Raw genomic sequence first — 18911 nt, forward strand, 5'->3', positions numbered from 1 at the left:
ACGAACTGGGTCAAAACCTATGGAAGAGAATATCAAATGGGTATGTTTGTGTCCATTAAAGCTAATTTGGAAATGCTGTCTTTCAGGAAAATAACAAACATAATAATAAACGACAAACATTTTGACTTGCAGAGTGAACACTTTAATGCATACTGTGTTGAGGAGACAGGAAAATCATTTTCAGTTTTATCCATTGAGCTGCTTTATTACAGACCTTTTAATAAGCCATTTTCTAATGTATTAGACAAAAAATATATACATTGTACCTTATTGGCAGATGCAATTCTAAAGTCTGTTGGGGCCCGAGCAAAAATTCACGGGGGTCCCCTATGCATTGTGCCACTGCTGTAGAAATTCAAAGTTTTGTCAGCCCTCAGGGGCCCCCAACTGGGCTGGGGCCCCAAGCAGGTCAGGCCTGGTGGCAATCAGCACCCCTGCTTATTGCCATATACACTCCGGATCAAAATCTTACGACCAGTTGAAAAATTGCTAGAATTTGCATTTTGCACATTTGGATCTTAATGAGGTTTTAAGTAGAGCTACGATATTGTTTTATTTTTTGAGCGATGATCTTTTGATCAGCTGATAAACAGCCTATTTCAGTTTAATTGTTGTTTTCAATAAATTACTTTTTCAAAATGCTTGTTGTCTCACTCCCCCTTCTTGTTTTTGCATATTGTAGCTCTACTTAAAACCTCATTAAGATCCAAATGTGCAAAATGCAAACTCTTGCAATTTTTCAACTGGTCTTAAGATTTTGATCAGGATTGTAGTATAACCTGGTTGGTGAGGTGGTTATTGCTGTAAAGCCATGTTTTATGGAATTGTTCAGTAAAGTTGACATTCTACATCAGGGTCCTCCAACTTTCATCACTTTTAGAGCTACTTTGACTAAAAGAAAGGAGAGGTGAGCTATTTGTGTTTTATGTATGTGACTGACAACATATAAATTGTACTTTATTTAAGAAACAGATCTCCACTCAAAACAGTGTGGTCATTGTCATTATGAAATGTTGTATTCATCAAGAGTTGTAGCAAATATTAATATAATTGTAGCAGCATAAAACTGAAATGCAGCCTTTAGTCCTGACTCTGGTCACTCGCAGGGCACCACTCTGAGCTTCTCAGAGCTTGAGATGGTTTATGTGGCTCTAACATGTCAGAGATATACTTTGGCGCAAGACAATGAAAAGACTTGCACACAAGCAGAGCTGTTTTAAAGTCTGTTCTCTGAGCAACAGGAAGCCAATACAGAGACCTGAGTACTGGACTAATAAGTTCATATTTCCTGGTTCTAGTCAGGACTCAAGCAGCAGCATTCTGGATGTACTGCAGCTGTTACAGCTCGTTTAGAGAGCCCGGTGAGAAGGCTGTTACAGTAGTCCAGCCTGCTGGAGACAAAAGCATGGATTAGTCTCTCTAAATCTGGCTTAGGACACTATTTCTTTGATTTTGTCAATGTTTTTAGGTGGTAAAATCTGATGTTATTGATTCAATGTGGCTGTTAAAGTTCAGATATGAGTCCATTATTACCCCTAGATTTGTAAGAGTCTCAAGGTGGCTAATAACACTTTCTCTTTGTTTCTGTGGGCCAATGACAATGATTTCAGTTTTGTCCGAGTTTAGCTGGAGAAAGTTGTTTTTGCAGCTACACAATGATCTGTTTGATGCAGTCACAAAGTAAATCTGCAGGACCACGTTCACCTGCCGTCAGTGACACATAGAGCTGAGTGTCGTCTGCGTAGTTGTGGTAGGACACTGCAGCTGCGTATTAGCTGGCGTAAAGGCAGCATGTACAGATTGAACAATCTCAGGAGATAGACCCCTGGGGAACCACACAGGTCATAGCCATTTGGTCTGAGACACAGTTACCAATTCCAACAAAGTACTCCCTGTCCTCCATGTAGGACTTTACCCAGTTTAGAGCAGTACCCAAGACTCCCACCCAATTTTCTAACCTCTGTAATAGATCACACTGTCAACTGTGTCAAAGGCAGCGCTCAAATCTAGCAGAATTAAAACTGAGACTTTGCCTGTATCTGCGTTCAGACGGATATATTTGCCACCTTGATCAGAGCTGTCTCAGCGCTGTGGCGGGGCCCAAAGCCTGATTGGAAATGTATCAATGTATCAAACACATTGTTAAAGAGGAGAAAGTAAGTAAGCTGTTGGTATACAACCTTTTCTAAGACTTTCCCCAAAAATGGCAGGTGTGATATGGGCCGATAGTGAGTTGCAGTAGCAAACTGCTCAGCACAGACTTTAGAAATCTAGTGGGTAACTCATCAAGGCAGCACGGTGATGGACTCAGACTACAGATGATCTCTTTGACTGTTTTGTCAATGACAGGTGTGAAATGTGTCAGATTGAAGTGTCTAGCTGGCTGCAGAATAATTATAGTGTTGTGGAAATTATAGCATTTTTTATACCTTGAATTTTGTCATGAAAGAATATTGCAAAGTCATTGCACTTAATAGAGAAATGAGTTGTAAGGGCAGTGAAACTTGAGAGTTTGTTAATCTGTTAACTGTAGCAAACACGGCAGTTGTTTGCTACAGTTCTACTGCTTATGCGAGATCGGGTCACGGGGGCAGCAGCCTAAGCAGGGAGGCCCAGATTTTAATCTCACCGGCCACTTCGTCCAGCTTCTCCCGGCGGATCCCGAGGCGTTCCCAGGCCAGTTGGGAAACATAGTCTTTCCAACGTGTCCTGGGTCTTCCCCGAGGCCTTCTACCGGTCGGACTTGCCCTGAACACCTCCCCAGGGAGGCGTCCGGGAGGCATCCAGATCAGATGCCCAAGCCACCTCATCTGGCTCCTCTCAATGCAGAGGAGTAACGGTTCTATTCCGAGTCTCTCCCGGATGACAGTGCTTCTCACCTTATCTCTAAGGGAGAGCCCAGCCACCCTACGGAGAAAACTCATTTCATCTGCTTATACCCGCGATCTTACTGCAGTTGGTAATGATTTCAGAAAAATAACTCTCCCTTCTTCTATGCAAAGTTTGGTTGAAAACACGCAGCTTTTCTTGCTACTTACATGCGCCATTTCCTTTTCTGTGCCGTGACAGATTCTTCTTTTCTCCATGATGTTTTTTGGGTACTTTTAATCATTCTAACCTTGAAAGGAGCAATGGTATCCAAAACATTTACAACACTTGATGTATAAGAGCTCAACAAGATCACCAACGTTAGAACATGTGGTGTTTTCAAACCTAATCCTTGCCATAAACTTTGTCCATGTGCTGTCATTAACGAGTTTTCCATTAATAACTGCAGACCAGACAGGTCAAAGAAAACACAAAAGTGGTCAGATAAATCCAGAGGCAAAGTCAGAAATATTTCATTGGGGTGGCCAAGGTGAGACCATTACTCAGATAGGGGTGGTGATAGGTTGATACTTGAGTTGTCTATATGGCCACGGCCACCACTGGCCATCCCTTAGCTCCGCCACTGCTTTTAGACCGTCTATTAGTGCAATTAATAGCCGAGCAATGTGCCCTGGACATGTTTTCAATGCATAGTTTCTGCATTCTGCTCACCATCATGGTGGCCAAACCCGTGAAGGGCATAATACAGAAGTGGATGCCGATCGGCACTCCTGTTTTAACCCGAGACTCCTTGGTTTACATGTCCCCTCATGCTGCTACAGAAAGCTTCTAATATTAACAGATTTATGTGCTGAATCACGCTTCAGAATTTAAGTCAAAGTCAACATAGTGATAAAACTGGCATAAAACGGAACTGACCAAAGTAATCATGGAAAACTTAGCTACCAATTGCAGTTCATGCAAGACAGCTCCTCCACCAAATAGAAAAGTTGTGTGCTGCAGTGAAATGCATCCAAGCGGAAACGGTGGTTAGGCTGAACTAATGTTCACAGAGCCGCGTTTGTCAAAATTGTCCGCCAGCTGTGGTGGTGGCCACTGGGGGGGCCGGAGAGTGCCCAAATGTGGCCACGGCCACCCCTGGCCACCTGGTAGCTCCGCCACTGGATAAAGCAACATCCACAACGTTCACATTTGAAATGGCAACACCCTTTAGTCATGATCAAGTCAAGAGTGTGCCCTCAGCTATAGGTGTGCTCAGTCACATGCTGAGTTAGACCAAATATTTCAAGACAGCAGTGAGTTCTTTAGCATGCCTGACTTCATCCACATGCACATTCAAGTCCCCTGTAATGACCAAACAGTCAAAATGTGTGCACACACCTGAAAGTAATTCAGTAAAATCATCACTAAAATAAATCTGTGGTGGTGTGTCTCACTGTCTGTCTCTTAACTAATCCACAGTATGTGGTTTGACAGTAGTTATTGTTTTATTGAACACTCCCTCCCTGGGCCTCTGGTTGATATGAGGTTTAGCAACACAAAAACCTAGTGTCCTAGACAACAGCAGTGAGGCTGTTGAGAATAACAGTTATGGGCACCGATGGTGGGGGCCGAGCTGGGGGAGCTTTGGTTGGTGGAGTGGGCTGGGGAGGGAAAGGAGCTCTTTTCTTTCTTGTGGGTAGAATCTTTGATATTTCCATGAGCTTTCCCACAAGGGAAAATAACATCCTGGACCAAGTCTACTGCAACATGAAAGGTGCTTTGAAGGCTGTTCCAAGACCCCACTTTGGAAAGGCTGACCACATCTCTATATTCCTTTATCCAACATACAGACAACTTCTTAAACAAGCTCCCCCTGTAAGTACAGCAGTTAAAGTGTGGAATGAAGAAACTGATCAAGTGCTTCAGGACTGCTTTGGCTGCACAAACTGGGATGTGTTTAAAACTGCAGCGGGGAGGGAAGATTGTACTGTTGATTTGGATGAATATGCTTCTGCTGTTACTGGCTACATTAGCACATGCATAGAGACTGTTACCACCACCAAGTATTACAGAAAATACCCTAATCAAAAACAGTGGATGAACTGTGATGTAAGGGCTAAGCTACGTGCTCGTTCGTCTGCATTTGTCATGGGCACCGCTGATGACTACAAAAAGGCCAGATATGACCTGAGGAGGTCCATACGGGAGGCCAAAAGACAGTACAGACAGAAGTTGGAGGGCTACTATTCCACCTCAGACCCTTGGCGCATGTGGGCGGGGCTCCAGCACATCACAGACTATCGACAGCAGAGTAGCGTAGCCACGTCCAGCCAAACCACACTTCTAGATGAGCTGAACGAGTTCTATGCCCGCTTTGACACCCAAACTCCTGATGAGCAGAGAGGGTGGCTGAACCTGGGGAGCACACAGGACTCACCTCTCATGGTGACATCAGCTGATGTGCGCAGGGTTCTAAACAAAACAAACCCACGAAAAGCAGCAGGGCCAGACAACATCTCAGGACGTGCACTTCGGGTTTGCTCATCAGAGCTAGCTGATGTGCTTGCTGACATATTTAACCTGTCGCTTGCACAAGCATCTGTACCGACCTGCTTTAAGTCCACCACCATAGTGCCCGTACCCAAGAAGAGCAACGTGACCTGCTTGAATGACTATCGCCCTATAGCACTCACTCCTATTGTTATGAAGTGCTTTGAAAGAATAGTCATGACCCACATCAAAAAGAGCATCCCGGCGGCAACTGTGGACCCTCTACAGTTTGCATATCGCCAGAACCGGTCCACGGATGATGCAGTCAACACTGCCATCCACACAGCCCTTTCTCACCTACAGGACCAGGACACATACGTCAGAATGCTATTTATAGACTATAGCTCTGCTTTTAACACAGTCAGCCCCCACAAACTCACAAATAAGCTCCTCACACTTGGCCTGTCTCCCTCCCTCTGTAACTGGGTGTTTAACTTTCTCACAGGCAGACCCCAGTCAGTCAGAGTCCACAACCGCACATCCAGCTCAAGAATTGTGAGCACTGGGACCCCACAGGGGTGTGTGCTGAGTCCGCTCCTCTACACGTTCTTCACCTACGATTGCGTGGCCTCCCAGAACAACACCAGCATCATTAAATTTGCGGATGACACTACAGTCATCGGACTGATCACTGGTGGTGTTGAAACATCATACAGAAGAGAGGTGGCGGACCTCATAGCTTGGTGTCATGATAACAATCTCCTTCTCAATACAGATAAGACTAAAGAGATGATCATTGACCCAAGAACAAGGGAAAAGGAGCTGCATAGACCCCTGTTTATTGGTGAGACTGAGGTGGAGAGGGTGAAAACCTTCAAGTTCCTTGGCACACACATCAGCGAGGACCTCACCTGGTCTCACAACACCCAACAAATTATTAAGAAGTCCCAAAGGAGACTGTACTTCCTGAGAAGACTGAGGAAATTTGGCATGCCCACCACAATCCTGAGTTGCTTCTACAGATGCACTATCGAAAGTGTCCTTACCGCCTCCATCACTGTTTGGTACGGTAACTGTACAACACGTGATAGGAAGGCACTCCAGCGGGTGATCAAGACCTCACAGAACATTGTTGGGGCAGCCCTCCCCTCACTGCAAGACATTTATAAAACTAGAGTCCTATGAAGAACCTCATCAAGGACAGCACACATCCACAACACTCATTATTCACACTCCTACCGTCAGGCAGACGCTACAGGAGTTTGAAGTCCAGGACCACAAGGCTGGCAAACAGCTTTTACCCACAGGCCATCAGGCTTCTCAACGAAGCACTCGCACACGCCGCACGCAACACACGCACACACTCATAGCACTTTATTTATTTATTTATTTATTTATTTATTTGTTTGTTTATTTATTTGTATTATTTACTTGTATTAATGTCTCTTCTGTTGTTGTTGCTTAAATTATTGGTATTTATGTTTATGTTTCTTATGTTCTTATTCTTTCTTGTGTTTTCTTTCTTTTCTTGGGAGAATGAACAGAATAAGATTTTCATTGCATGGTATAACTGCTGTTTTACCATGCACATGACAATAAAACTCTCTTGAATCTTGAATCTTGAATCTTGAATGTCTGGAGTGAGGGGAACCATTTTAATACATAATGGGTATTCAATTTAACTGCAGTGGAACATCTGTTTTTTTTAGGTTTTCAACAAAAATGATGTCTCGGTTTTTGTACTTTCTCATTTATCTCTTATTTAACAAATGAGTTGAGTGCCCAAAAAAATCTCTTATCACCCGTGTTGAGCCTATAAGACTTTCAAACACGTTGTCTTAACACAATTTAAGGTGGACCTAACAACACACCAAGTGTTAAAATAACACTCTCGGTGTTGATGTCAGATTTGCTGTGTAGGTCACTTGACCATCTTTGAACAACAATAATGCAATAACAATGACATTTTAATCATCACATGACCTTTGTGGACACCCTCTGGGCCGAAGTTCATTTTGCGTAAATTACAAGACATTGATTCATTTGACTTCTGTGCTGACCTTCAAGTCACAGGAGGAGTGGGTGACTGAGGGGGCGAAGAAGCGCTCCACTAAAAAGAACCAACACAGTGCAAAAGAGGACAGGCGTTTATTTGCAGTAGGGCCTTAAAAATGCAGGGCGCTCCTCTCATGTAGAGGATCTTTGACTATCGTTTTTGCAGTGGGTCTTTAAAAACTTTTATTATTATTTCGGAAATGTTATTATTCTAAGAACTTTATGATCATTTATTTATATCTCTTAGATCCACAAATAGTTTTTTCCTCAGTAAACAAACAAGGCGGCAAATTAGCCGTAATTATTTTAATGATGTATGATTGATGTGATTTATGGGTGCAGCGCTCTAATTAAACCTGCTTTGCCTTCTCTACTGGCCTAAGCACTTAAAAAACACATTGGAAACACTGGCCTAAATTTACAAATTACATTGTAGTTCCATTAAATTGTATTAATTTATTCCCAGCAATCTATTATCTGTATTTAGTAGTGTGTATCTTGGGTGCCGTGCTTCCAGTAGTGCATGTGTATGTTAGATTTTTTTTGTCCAGTCACATTTCAGCTTCGATGTGTTGCCATGTCAATGTAATCTGCCCAGGGCCTTCAGAATAAGTAGTGCTGGCCTGTGTCTCTTAAACTATTAGTTAGCAATGGGGCTGTTTCTCTAACCATTCAGATTTCAAATTCACCTTAAAAGGCCAGCTAGCAGGTGTATAGTAATGTCATGATTTTTCTGTCCTCTGATTGATGATCAGAGCAAAGCAAAGTTCCACAAGCAGAAGGTGGCGGTAATGCTCACCAAAAGTTGCTTTCCAACTGCCAATACAGAAGAAGAGTCTGTAGCGCTTTGCACACAATAATGCCCACAATGGCTGATGGAGGAGGAGGAGGAGAAGAAATAAACCTGGTGTTGGACATTCTTAAAAATTAACAATTTTCAAGGTGCACGGACCAACTCCAGAGCTAGCTAGCTTGTCTGGGAAAGGGTTTGTTTGCCACTTCAAATGAAAGTCTTCCAGGCCTGTGCTGAAGAATGAATGGTGAGTGTGGTGTATTATACTTCATTTTTTATCTTCTTGTCATGTCATTAGTAAGGCTGTCAAATGATTTTTAATGACATTAACCACAATTTTCTAACTAATTCATCATGATTAATCACCATTTGCAACTATGTCTCACATATGCCCATTTTTACTGTATTTTATTCACAGAAAGATAACTGACAGGACAGGATTATATATATTTGTATGTATTAACTGTGACGTTCGAGGGATAGTTTGGAACCCAGATGCAGAGGCGGGGAAGTTGGAGGACAGTTTAAGGCTTTTAATTGCACAGCATGCAAAAACAGACCAGGAACCAAGAAAGATGGTATTGGTAAAAAACTAAAACTAAGAACAACACCACAAAAATCAAACCTTGCTAAAGTGCGGGCTGGAGAGCTGGGAAGCAGCTGGGCTAGATTAAGACAAGGGCACAATAAGGAAAGGTAGTCCGAGTGCAGGGCAAAAGTCCACATGCGGGTTGCCAGTAGGCGTGAGGACAAAGAACCAGCGGCTCACAGCTGCAAGCGGTCAGCTTAAATGAGCCACAGGTGTGCCCAGCCTTCCCGCCTCCAGCCGGCTCAAAGGTGACTGCAAAAGAGGGAAAAAAAACAGGCCAGGAGAAGGCAGGGATAGGAACCACAACAAGCAGGCCACGAAGGCCAGTGGCGAACGTGACATTAACAGCTCCAAACGAACTGAATATTGAAATCAAGCTAAGAGATACCGCACCCGTCAAACACTAAGATCTTCAATAGTAGCAGAATATTTTAATCCCGTTTTAACCTTGTTGTTATGAGCAATGAGGGGTTGTGTTCAAAGACACCACGTAATTTAAGTTCAGTTCATGTTCTGAGTGTATTTTCTGGGATTTCCCAGCATGCTTAAAGGCTGATAAGAATATCTACTTGTTTTCTCTCTGACCACACATACACGGATAATAAAGATGATGTTGTGATGTTGTTGTTCCCAGGATGAACGGAGAGACATGTTTGTGAGTTAAAAAATAAATAAATAAAATATATATATACACACACACGTATGGAAACTGTGCATACACATGCACAGTATGTACACTATGTGTATATACAGTACATACAGTACATAAAATAAACATAATATAATATACATATACATATAATATACATATGTATATGATATACAATCATATACATAATATAAAGTCGTGTATAAAAGTATACAGTATATATATATATATATATATTAACTTCCTCACCCAGTCACACAGCCTGACACTGTTTTATTACTTCATTCTGCATCCAGGGACACTCGAACCATCACAAAATTTTAAGATTAAATTTTAATTTAAAGAAAAACATGAATTTGGTATTCTTATCACTCACAAGGACTTTAATGAGTTTGAAGTGCCGCTACACGGAAGCTCACAGCTGCTAGCGGCAGCGCGTCTGCCCGCTATGACAGTCCTCAAAGCAGCACATTTTGGAGCGCCACGGTGTTCTACCTGAGTGAAGTTGCCCCCCACACACCACTTAAAACTTTAGTCAAATAGTCTCATTTTTTAGTGCAGTTTTGTGCAGTTAAAATGAACGTTTGTGCTGCTTTTGTTTTTGAGATATTACAGTTTATTTGATTTATTTTATAGGTCAACTCAAGTTCACCCAGCCCCCGACATGCTCAGAATGAAACATTTTTCATTCCGTTGTTGTGAACTGGGGCCGCACGGTGGTCTAGTGGTTAGCATGTTGGCCTCACAGTCAGGAGATCGGGAAGACCTGGGTTCGAATCTCCGTTGGGCATCTCTGTGTGGAGTTTGCATGTTCTCCCCGTGTGTGGGTTTTCTCCGGGTACTTCGGTTTCCTCCCACATCCAAAAACATGCATGTTAGGTTAATTGGAGACTCTAAATTGTCCATAGGTATGAATGTGAGTGTGAATGGTTGTTTGTCTATATGTGCCCTGCGATTGGCTGGTGACCAGTCCAGGGTGTGCCTGTCGCCCAAAGTCAGCTGGCATAGGCTCCAGCATACCCCCGTGACCCTGATGAGGAGAAGCGGCATAGAAAATGGATCTTCTGACTACTGATCCCCAGCAACTTTGTCTTAAAAACGACTGGCGTTGTGTTTGGCAACTCTCTTCTGTCATTATGCAGTTTCTTTCCCCAACGAGCAGCAGCAGCTGTGGAGCTTCTCCTCCCATCACGATCACTCACACTCACAGCCGGTTAGCAAGCTGCACATCATGGCAGATAATATGAGTATTGTTGACGGGATTTTGGCGAAGCCATTTGATAGTGTTTCTTACGAAGAGAAAATTTGAATTAGACAACACGGCAGATCAAGGGGCTCAAGCCTTACACCCGCAACACAATGGGCCAAGGCCGTTTAAGCAATCTAGCTTTCCTGGCCATTGAGAGGACACTCATCAAGTCCCTGGAAAAGACGTCTAGTTGGTACAACAGGGTCACAGATCATTTTCTTGAAAAGGAATGCAGGGCAGAATTTCCATATAAATAAATAAACACATTTATGATGTAGGCCGGAAAATCCATCCCATCCTGACCATCAGCTGCCACTGATGTGAACGTCTCTTCTTTTTTACTTCCTAGACGGTGCAGTGAGCAGGTTAAGTTATGTCACATATTTGTTGACTTGTGTTTCTTTGGCACCATGATGAGGTAGTTGTCTGGATCGCTACATGTGAAAAGCTACTTAAACCATGAAAAGGTTGTCTCCGAAAAGCTGACTCTGACTACTTACAGGTCATTTTGCCAGCTTGTATGTTAAAAGTTGAAATTAAATACTTTGGAAGCAACTGGCGGGCCGAATTCAAATACTTGGCGGGCTGGATTTGGCACCCGGGGCCGTAGTTTGCCCACCCCTGGATTAGCCTGCGGTGAGACAGTTTTACCCTATTGATGATGTGTTGTTGCAGTAGCAATTCTGAGCTTTTTAAAAAAAAATGTATACAACACGGACAATAATGTCTTGGTTGTTTTATGTAGTGACAATCTACGACTGCGATGACAGCTTCCATTCATGGCTATTGTTATCTACTGCATGTTACATGCACTATTTGGCACTGTTTTTAACTAGCTGTATACTGTTCTGCACGGTTAACTAGCAGTGTTGCACCGCTGTCGGGCACGCACGGTTTGAAAAAAAAGCATTTATGTTATTAAAAGTGTAAAAAGTCTTTGTGTAACGTCTTTCTGTGCACTAAATATCTGATTTTATGATGTGCACACCTGCGGCTTATACACCGGTGTGGCTTACATAAGAACAAATCTGTTTTTTCCTTTAAATTTAGTGGGTGCGGCTTATACACCAGAATTTACAGTACATAGAGTATACCTGTATACATACAGTATATGACACTGTGTGACTGTGTGGGGACACTAAAAATGTAACGGAATGTATTAAATAAATGAATTACCGCCGTTAATGTGTTATTTTTGACAGCCCGAGTTAGTAGATCAATATTGATGCTGAACTGCTCCAGATGATGCTGTAGTGTAGAGCTTTGGAATTAGAGATGATGATAAGTATTAACTGGGTTTGTTGCTGTAATGCCACACATTGTTGCATTTTTGCATGTTATTGACCCTGTGTATAATTGTGATGTGATAATGGTGGCATTAAGAGGCCTATTAGGTTGCTTAAGTCACCACTGAAGGCCCAGGTACCACATACGCTGCCCACCACCGGTATGTTCCCACTTTTCCAGAGTGTTTCACACACTATTCCTAAATACAACCCTTCTTCTCCTCACCATTCTAGTTTTCAAATACAGTTTGAGTGGCATTCTTATCACAACCTCATCCCCAAATGCTTTCTCTTTCCAATAAACAAACAAGGCGATAACATGCCAAAGGCATTTTATTTTGAAAAATACATCAAGGTGATGGATGGAAGTGATTGAAAGGTGAAGGAAATTGAATATGTAGAGCTGTTATCTGCTTTATTGGAAAAGTCACATCCACACAAGGCAACATTTTCCTTCTAGTATTTTTTCATGCTGTGACTGCGGTGACTGTCATTTGCATTCTGGCCTACTTTTGCCATTCTTTACAATTTCTATTTGTCTTTCTATATTCATGTTTAATTTTGGACAAATGAACAACAAACACATTGAATCATGTACTGGAACAACATTCATTTATGAACTACTACCGCCACATCTTCTTTCTGCCTCCATTCATCTCAGCTAATTGCCTGTCAACTCTCACTGTGCGTGTGTGTGAGAACGCGTGTTTGTGACCCACGACCTTTTAGATCTACGCCTCCCCACCCCCCTCCTCAGGGCGTTAATTGGAAAAAAAACAATAAGGCTGTTTTTTTTTCTCATTGTTAAAATTCATGATACTGCATATAATACGTTATAATGTAATTTAATTTTGAGTGCATGAGAAAGTGGAAAGAAAATGTGTGCTCTTTGAGCACATGGTCATTCATGAACAAGTATATTGCACAACACAGCCGCAACAACAGAACCAATAATAATGATAGCAGTAGGTAGCAAATTGCCCAGCCAAAATTAAAGCGCAACATTACATTACGGCAAGTGTAACACACATGACTTTCACACCAACAGAGTAGCCATTTCGACATTTTAAAGCATATGCAGAGCTCATGCTGGATGCTGACCACTTATACTTCAAATGCAGCGACTGCAGCAAATACTGTAGATTAAAAATTGCATCAGGAGGTTGCCTACAGCCACAGTTGACCTGGTGCTAATTAGAGATCCTGGCTGTTATTTGCCTTTGTACACACACCCAGCCACTATAGGAGACAGTTAATTGAATGGAGGTGTTAATTGGAGCATAAATATGTTAGGAATGGAATATTTTCCCTCTGCTTTGAACAAGGCATTTGAAGGCTTGTTGATAGCAGAAACATGACGCACAATCACAAGGCCATCTTGGCTGATACAACTCTGTTCTCATAGCTATCTTGCACACACACACACACACACACACACACACACACGCACACACACACGCACACACACACACACACACACACACACACACACACACACACACACATAGTTTCTCTATATGCCACCTTCCTAATCTCTGTCTGAGGAGTGATTAGCGGTCCAGCCTAGACTGGCTGGAGCCTAAAAAGAGTAGTTTACACCCATTGTACCACCTCTGTGACAGAAGTCGTAAAAGAAAGCAGAACAAAGTTCCTCTTCAGAGATCAAATGGACTTTGCTAAACCTTCATTGGCCGCTAATCGCTCTCTCCAGCGCTGGCATTACAAGTGTTTGAATCTACTCTTGTTTGAATTAAATTATAAACCGTCCTTGAGAGTCCTAGACTCATTTTACCGCTGTTAGAATAAAAGAATCCGGGTGCACTTTTGGTATGTAAAAGGGTCGGTCTGAACAAACAATAACGCTGCCTCACTTCTTTACACTAAAGACAGTTAAGATTGCAGCGCTACAACCCCAGCTGCATTCCAATACTTACGTTTTTAAAATGGTTCAGGTATTTTTACACTTGGGCAACAATATTAATGTGGACACATCTGTGTTCCTAATCACCTTCACGTTACATCACTAAAGTGAAGTTTTATTCTTTTTACCCGTTAGCATGAACTTGTATGCCACTTAAAAGTGTTAAAGTGTGATTTAAAACGTTGCCTGCTCACTCAGGCGTGACAGTGTAGAAGTGATGTAGTGCTCTCGCAGGACTCGCTGTCAGCTAGGGTAGGGGTGGCTGCGAAGCTATGGGGGGGGTTAGGAGGAAATCAAAGATAGCACAGTGGAGGTAATATAATGCTGTGTGTGTGTGTGTGTGTGTGTGTGTGCACCATGAGCAGGGAGGGGTGGAGGAGAGGATGGGGATGGTATTATTCAATCCAACGCTGGTCTCTGATTGGCTGCTTCTTTTCCGCCACAGGGCTGAAGAACAAAAGGAGCGTTCACATCAGCAGCGGGGCAAAGGTCATTTATGATGTGGGGGGTGCATAATTATTGTATGATGAGTATCATATCAGTTCACTCTGCTTTACATTGTAACATTGTAATAAACATGAGCAGTGCATGTGGAGTCCATTTCCTGGAGTAGTCCAGATACTAGTGGACTCTACAGGTATTCAGTTACTTTACTGCATGTTCTGGATGAATGCAGGACTTGCCTGAGTGTACTGGTCCTGAACAGAACACGTCCTGGATCAATTCTGATCCTTTAGTAGAACAGGTTTGGGATGAGTACTGGTCCTGTACAAAGGTCCTAGAGGACTACAGGTCTGATAGAGTGCTGGTTGTGGGAGACTTGAACCTGGAGGAGAACAAGTTCTGGACGAGTACAGGTCCTGCAGGATTTTACTGGTGCATCAGAAAGTGTGTGTTCTAAATCACGACTGAACCTGGGAAATGATAAGGAAATGGACAGGTCCGAGTCCTGCAGTAGTGTACAGGTCGTAAAGGACTATGAGAATGTTCTGGTTGAGTACTGGTCTTGCATTGTGTACTGGTTATAGAAGAGGGTGCTGGTCCTGGTCCTGGTCCTTCTTGGGGAGGACTATTGGTCCTGGATGGTCCTGGACTATTGGTCCTGGATCCAGGTCTTACAGGTCCTGGTTGAGGTCTTGCAGGAGAGAAGTGAACAGGTGAGGAACAACAGGAGACAAAGCAACAGCGATCCAGAGCAGGTGGGGGGAGGAGGGTAGGGAAGCGGGGGAAGGATGTTGAGAATTAATTGCCTGCTGCATGTGATTGGCTGGCAGTCTCGCCTGTAAGCGAGCAGGATGCTGCAGAAGACGAGCGAGCGCAGTGATCAGACCTGTTCCTCTTCCTCTTTATCAGGATTTTTATTGGAATGGTAAACATCCTGACGTCTGCTGGCTCCACACGCCAGGAAGGTGCTGCATTCTCTCACGTTGTCACGGAGGAAGCAGGAAGAGAGAAGAGGGGGTTGCCGTGGTAGCACTGCCCAGACGAGGAAGACCCTGCGTGGGACGACTCGGAGGCGGATTCCCCCTCCAACATCTGGAGGAGGACGCGCACACAGAAACATCTGGAAAGGTGCAGTTGGAATGTTTTCAAGCTAAATTAACGGCAAATATTGAAATTGTATCATTCATGTTAAAGTTGTTTACGGCTAATTGATTTCCTGCTTCATTCATTAATACCAAGTGTCTTATTTTGAATTGAAGAATAGTTGATTGACTAACACAAAATAATTCAAACCTCAACCTCCTCATGACTCTTTATTATCAGAACAATTACCAGCTTTATATGTTAACGTTTTACACTTATTTTACAGTGTTTTTCACATTTTTCACAGTAGCTTCAACTATAGCTACAGCTATATACAGTCATGTGAAAAAATGACTGCATGCAATCGTGTAACTCTGAACTCTGAACTGTGAAACGCTGCACACAGATGGGCTAAAACTGGCCAAAACATTCACCCCTACCGTGTTGCCTGTGCCATTATTTTCTGACAAATACACAACATGGTGGTGTTGTTATTAAGCCCCGTGCCTGAATAAAAAATGGTATAAACAGGACTAAACAGAAAAGAAGTCTAGACTGACATTTCAAATTACAGTAGATTTGACCATGATGACCACAATGTATCCCACCAGGCGACCACCAATCAATCTCCCTTCTCTTGTTTTAGGAGTGAACATAAATTATATTTTTGGAGAAATGACAACGCAGCAGAGGAGTGATTAAGAAAGACAAAGACGAGAAGAAAGGCTGATGGTTGCTGGATTTAATTTCTTTGGACACCTTATTTGGAGTGTTGGACAGGACGGAAGATTGTTTGTTTCCCGCGCTGAAACATTATCCTGATTCCATCTCCCATTTTCCTTGGACAAACTCCTTCCTTCTCGGGCATGAAGCAGGTGTTGAAGTCAGATAAGAGATGACTAACTGAGACACAGCAGCAGCTCTTTCAACATGGCGGAGGAGGGAAGGAAGTATACGGAAGACTAAAAAAAAAAAGAGCTCCAAATCATCTTGACAACTTGACCAGGAAGAGAAGAGTCTGGTCTGGTCAGAATTCTGAAAGCTTCAAAGCAGAAAAAACACATTTAAACGGATATATTTAGTGTACAACTAACATTTCAACTAGAGCTGCAGCAATTAATTGATGATTAATCAATTGTCTGATTAATCAACAACAAAGGAGTTGTTGGATTCATACGTTTTTTAATTAAAAAATGTAAATAGCCTCTGATTTCAGCCTTTCAAATATTTTTTAATTTCCTTAGTCATCCATGAAAGCAGACCTACTATCTTTGTGTGTTGGACAAAATAAGACATTTACACACATCAGCTTCGAATTTGGAAAACATTTTTGTCTCTTTTCTGACACGGACCAAATCACTGGTTGAGTTTGGTTCACACTGATTTTGTCCATCTACGGCTTATCTGATTACTCGATTAATCGAAAAAGAAAAGTTGCAGCCTTAATTGGAACAGAATGGAATTAAGCAACACCTCTGCCGCATTCCTCAAGCACAACTTTTAAGAAAAAACAGCACAAATTTCAACTCCTTGTTGCTGGAAAGATCCTAATTAGCCACTTAAGGAGCATGCGTTGGTCAAACGAAATGCTCTGGCATTATAGTTGGAAAGCAAACTAAAATATGTCATAAAAGCGAAATAAAAAGATACTTTAGCTATAGACACATTGGCTTGTTCTCTTTAAGGACTTTATCCAGTGAATTCAAATGAAATTAAAGCAAAAAAATGCAATTTGATACGCTCGTGCCTGGCCTTTAAGACATTTTCAAGAAAATAAGCACATTTTTGTGTTCTGTCAGAAAAGCCAACAATTTAATCTTCTGCTTGTGTCAGAAAGATCATTGAAGATTAGAATGTTTGGACAGGCTTTGTTGCTAACTGTCAAAATTCAACCAGCAAGTGACTTTCTCCACTTTTATTTTGGATACAAAATGCAACTTTTTGGAGGACATCTTCTTTGAGGACGCTTTTTAAAAAAGGTTTCCCCCTCGGACTGCCTGGAAACTACCAGAGGGTGTCCTAGGTCAGGATTGTGCTGAAGGAGTCTGATGTGGAGGTGAAAGGTTGCAAAGAGGAGGCAAGGCGTCATCATGGGCTGCAACATGTGTGTGGTCAAACGTCCAGAGGAGCACTACAAGGTCATGTACCAGGTCAGAGGTTACACTTTTACGTCACTGAGAGCACATCGCTGTTTGTGTAGAAATGATGCAACAACCTGATCAACAATGTTGAAGAATGGCCGCCCCCGTTAACCCTCCTCACTTTGCTGTCAAATTTGTCTCGCTGGGATGTTGTTGCCATGGCAACCACAGCCATGAGGGAAGCAGCGTCTTTGCTCTGTTACTCTGCATCTGCCTGAGCACGAGAGGTCTCACAATTTGCGGGGTATACAAACTTTTTTTACACTGCACATGTGTGGGAGGTATCTATGGTGTTTTTCCCATTTGAATTCATTCAACATGCTAATATCCATCCAATGTGGGTCAAGATATACAAACTATTAAATAAATGTCAAGACAAAACAGCCTACTTTACATCTCAGCTTTGAGGTTTAGGCCACAAAGGGACCCTCTTGAAATTGTTACTTTCCTCTTATCGATATTCTTTACTACTATTATCGCAACAGCGGAACCTTCTTACCGTCCACCGTGTTGTCATTGTTATAACTGAAAAGGCCCCGCTGAAGTCCACGTTGACATACATGGTCAACTGTTTTTCCCAATATAAAATTTGAGATCCAAATTTGAGACCCAAAGGGACATGTATGAGGGCAGCGGGACAGCAGTGAGGTGTGCTGTAGGCCTGCATCAAGGATCGGACCCGAGCTCCTTTTTGCTTGCTGTGGTGATGGACAGATTGACAGATGAGGTCAGACAGGAGGCTCCATGGACAATGATGTTGGCAGCTCTGCAGTGAGAGCATAGAGCAGGTGGAAGAACACTTGGAGATGTGGAGGAATGAGATGGAGAGGAGAGGAATGAGTCCGGCGTAGCAAGGCAGAATACATGTGTCAATCAAAGGGTGGAACTGTGAGGATGCAAGGAGTAGAGGTGAAGAAGGTGGAGGAGTTTAAGTACTTAGGGTCAACCGTTCAGAGCAACAGCGCATGCAAAAGGCAGGGTTGACTGAGTGGAGAAGAGTCTCAGGAGTCCTTTGTGAAGGGAAGGGAAGTGAAGTGAAAGATTTACAGAACGGTAGTGAGACCAGCCCTGATGTATGGCCCAGAGATGGCAGCTCTGACCAATAGACAAGAGGTCAGACAAGAGGTTCAGAGCTGAAGATGCTTAAATTTTCCTTGGCAGTCATGAGGATGAATGAGATTGGGAACAAGCAGATGAGAGGACCAGCCCAAGATAGATGTTTGTGAGACACGGCCAGAATGGCCATGAGGCTGAGGTAGTTTGTCCATGTGAGAAAGAAGGATGGTGATGATATTGGTAGAAGGATACTCGAGATGGGGCTGTGAAGGAGGAGAAGAAGGGTAAGCGCAAAGAGGAGGTTTGTAGATGTGGTTAGAGAGGACATGCCGGTGGTAGGACTA

General features: G+C 42.8%; 1 protein-coding gene across 4 annotated transcripts in view; it reads left to right on the forward strand.

The window, feature by feature from the left end:
- The window catches only part of LOC129183506 (PDZ domain-containing protein 4-like), a 51787-nt gene that overhangs the window by 4086 nt on the left and 28790 nt on the right, over nt 1-18911 (forward strand). For 3 of the 4 annotated variants that reach the window (XM_054780547.1, XM_054780549.1, XM_054780548.1), the window contains exons 1-2: nt 15172-15415; nt 16017-17520. The exons of the other annotated variant lie outside the window; for it this stretch is intronic. In XM_054780547.1, the coding sequence (XP_054636522.1) occupies nt 17461-17520 (60 nt within the window). In that variant the 5' untranslated portion in view covers nt 15172-15415; nt 16017-17460. Of the gene's footprint in view, nt 1-15171; nt 15416-16016; nt 17521-18911 lie in introns of those variants that run through there. 4 annotated transcript variants of the gene reach the window in all.

The sequence above is a fragment of the Dunckerocampus dactyliophorus genome, chromosome 1 (assembly GCF_027744805.1).
Source record: "Dunckerocampus dactyliophorus isolate RoL2022-P2 chromosome 1, RoL_Ddac_1.1, whole genome shotgun sequence".
Classification (NCBI taxonomy): Eukaryota; Metazoa; Chordata; class Actinopteri; order Syngnathiformes; family Syngnathidae; genus Dunckerocampus; species Dunckerocampus dactyliophorus.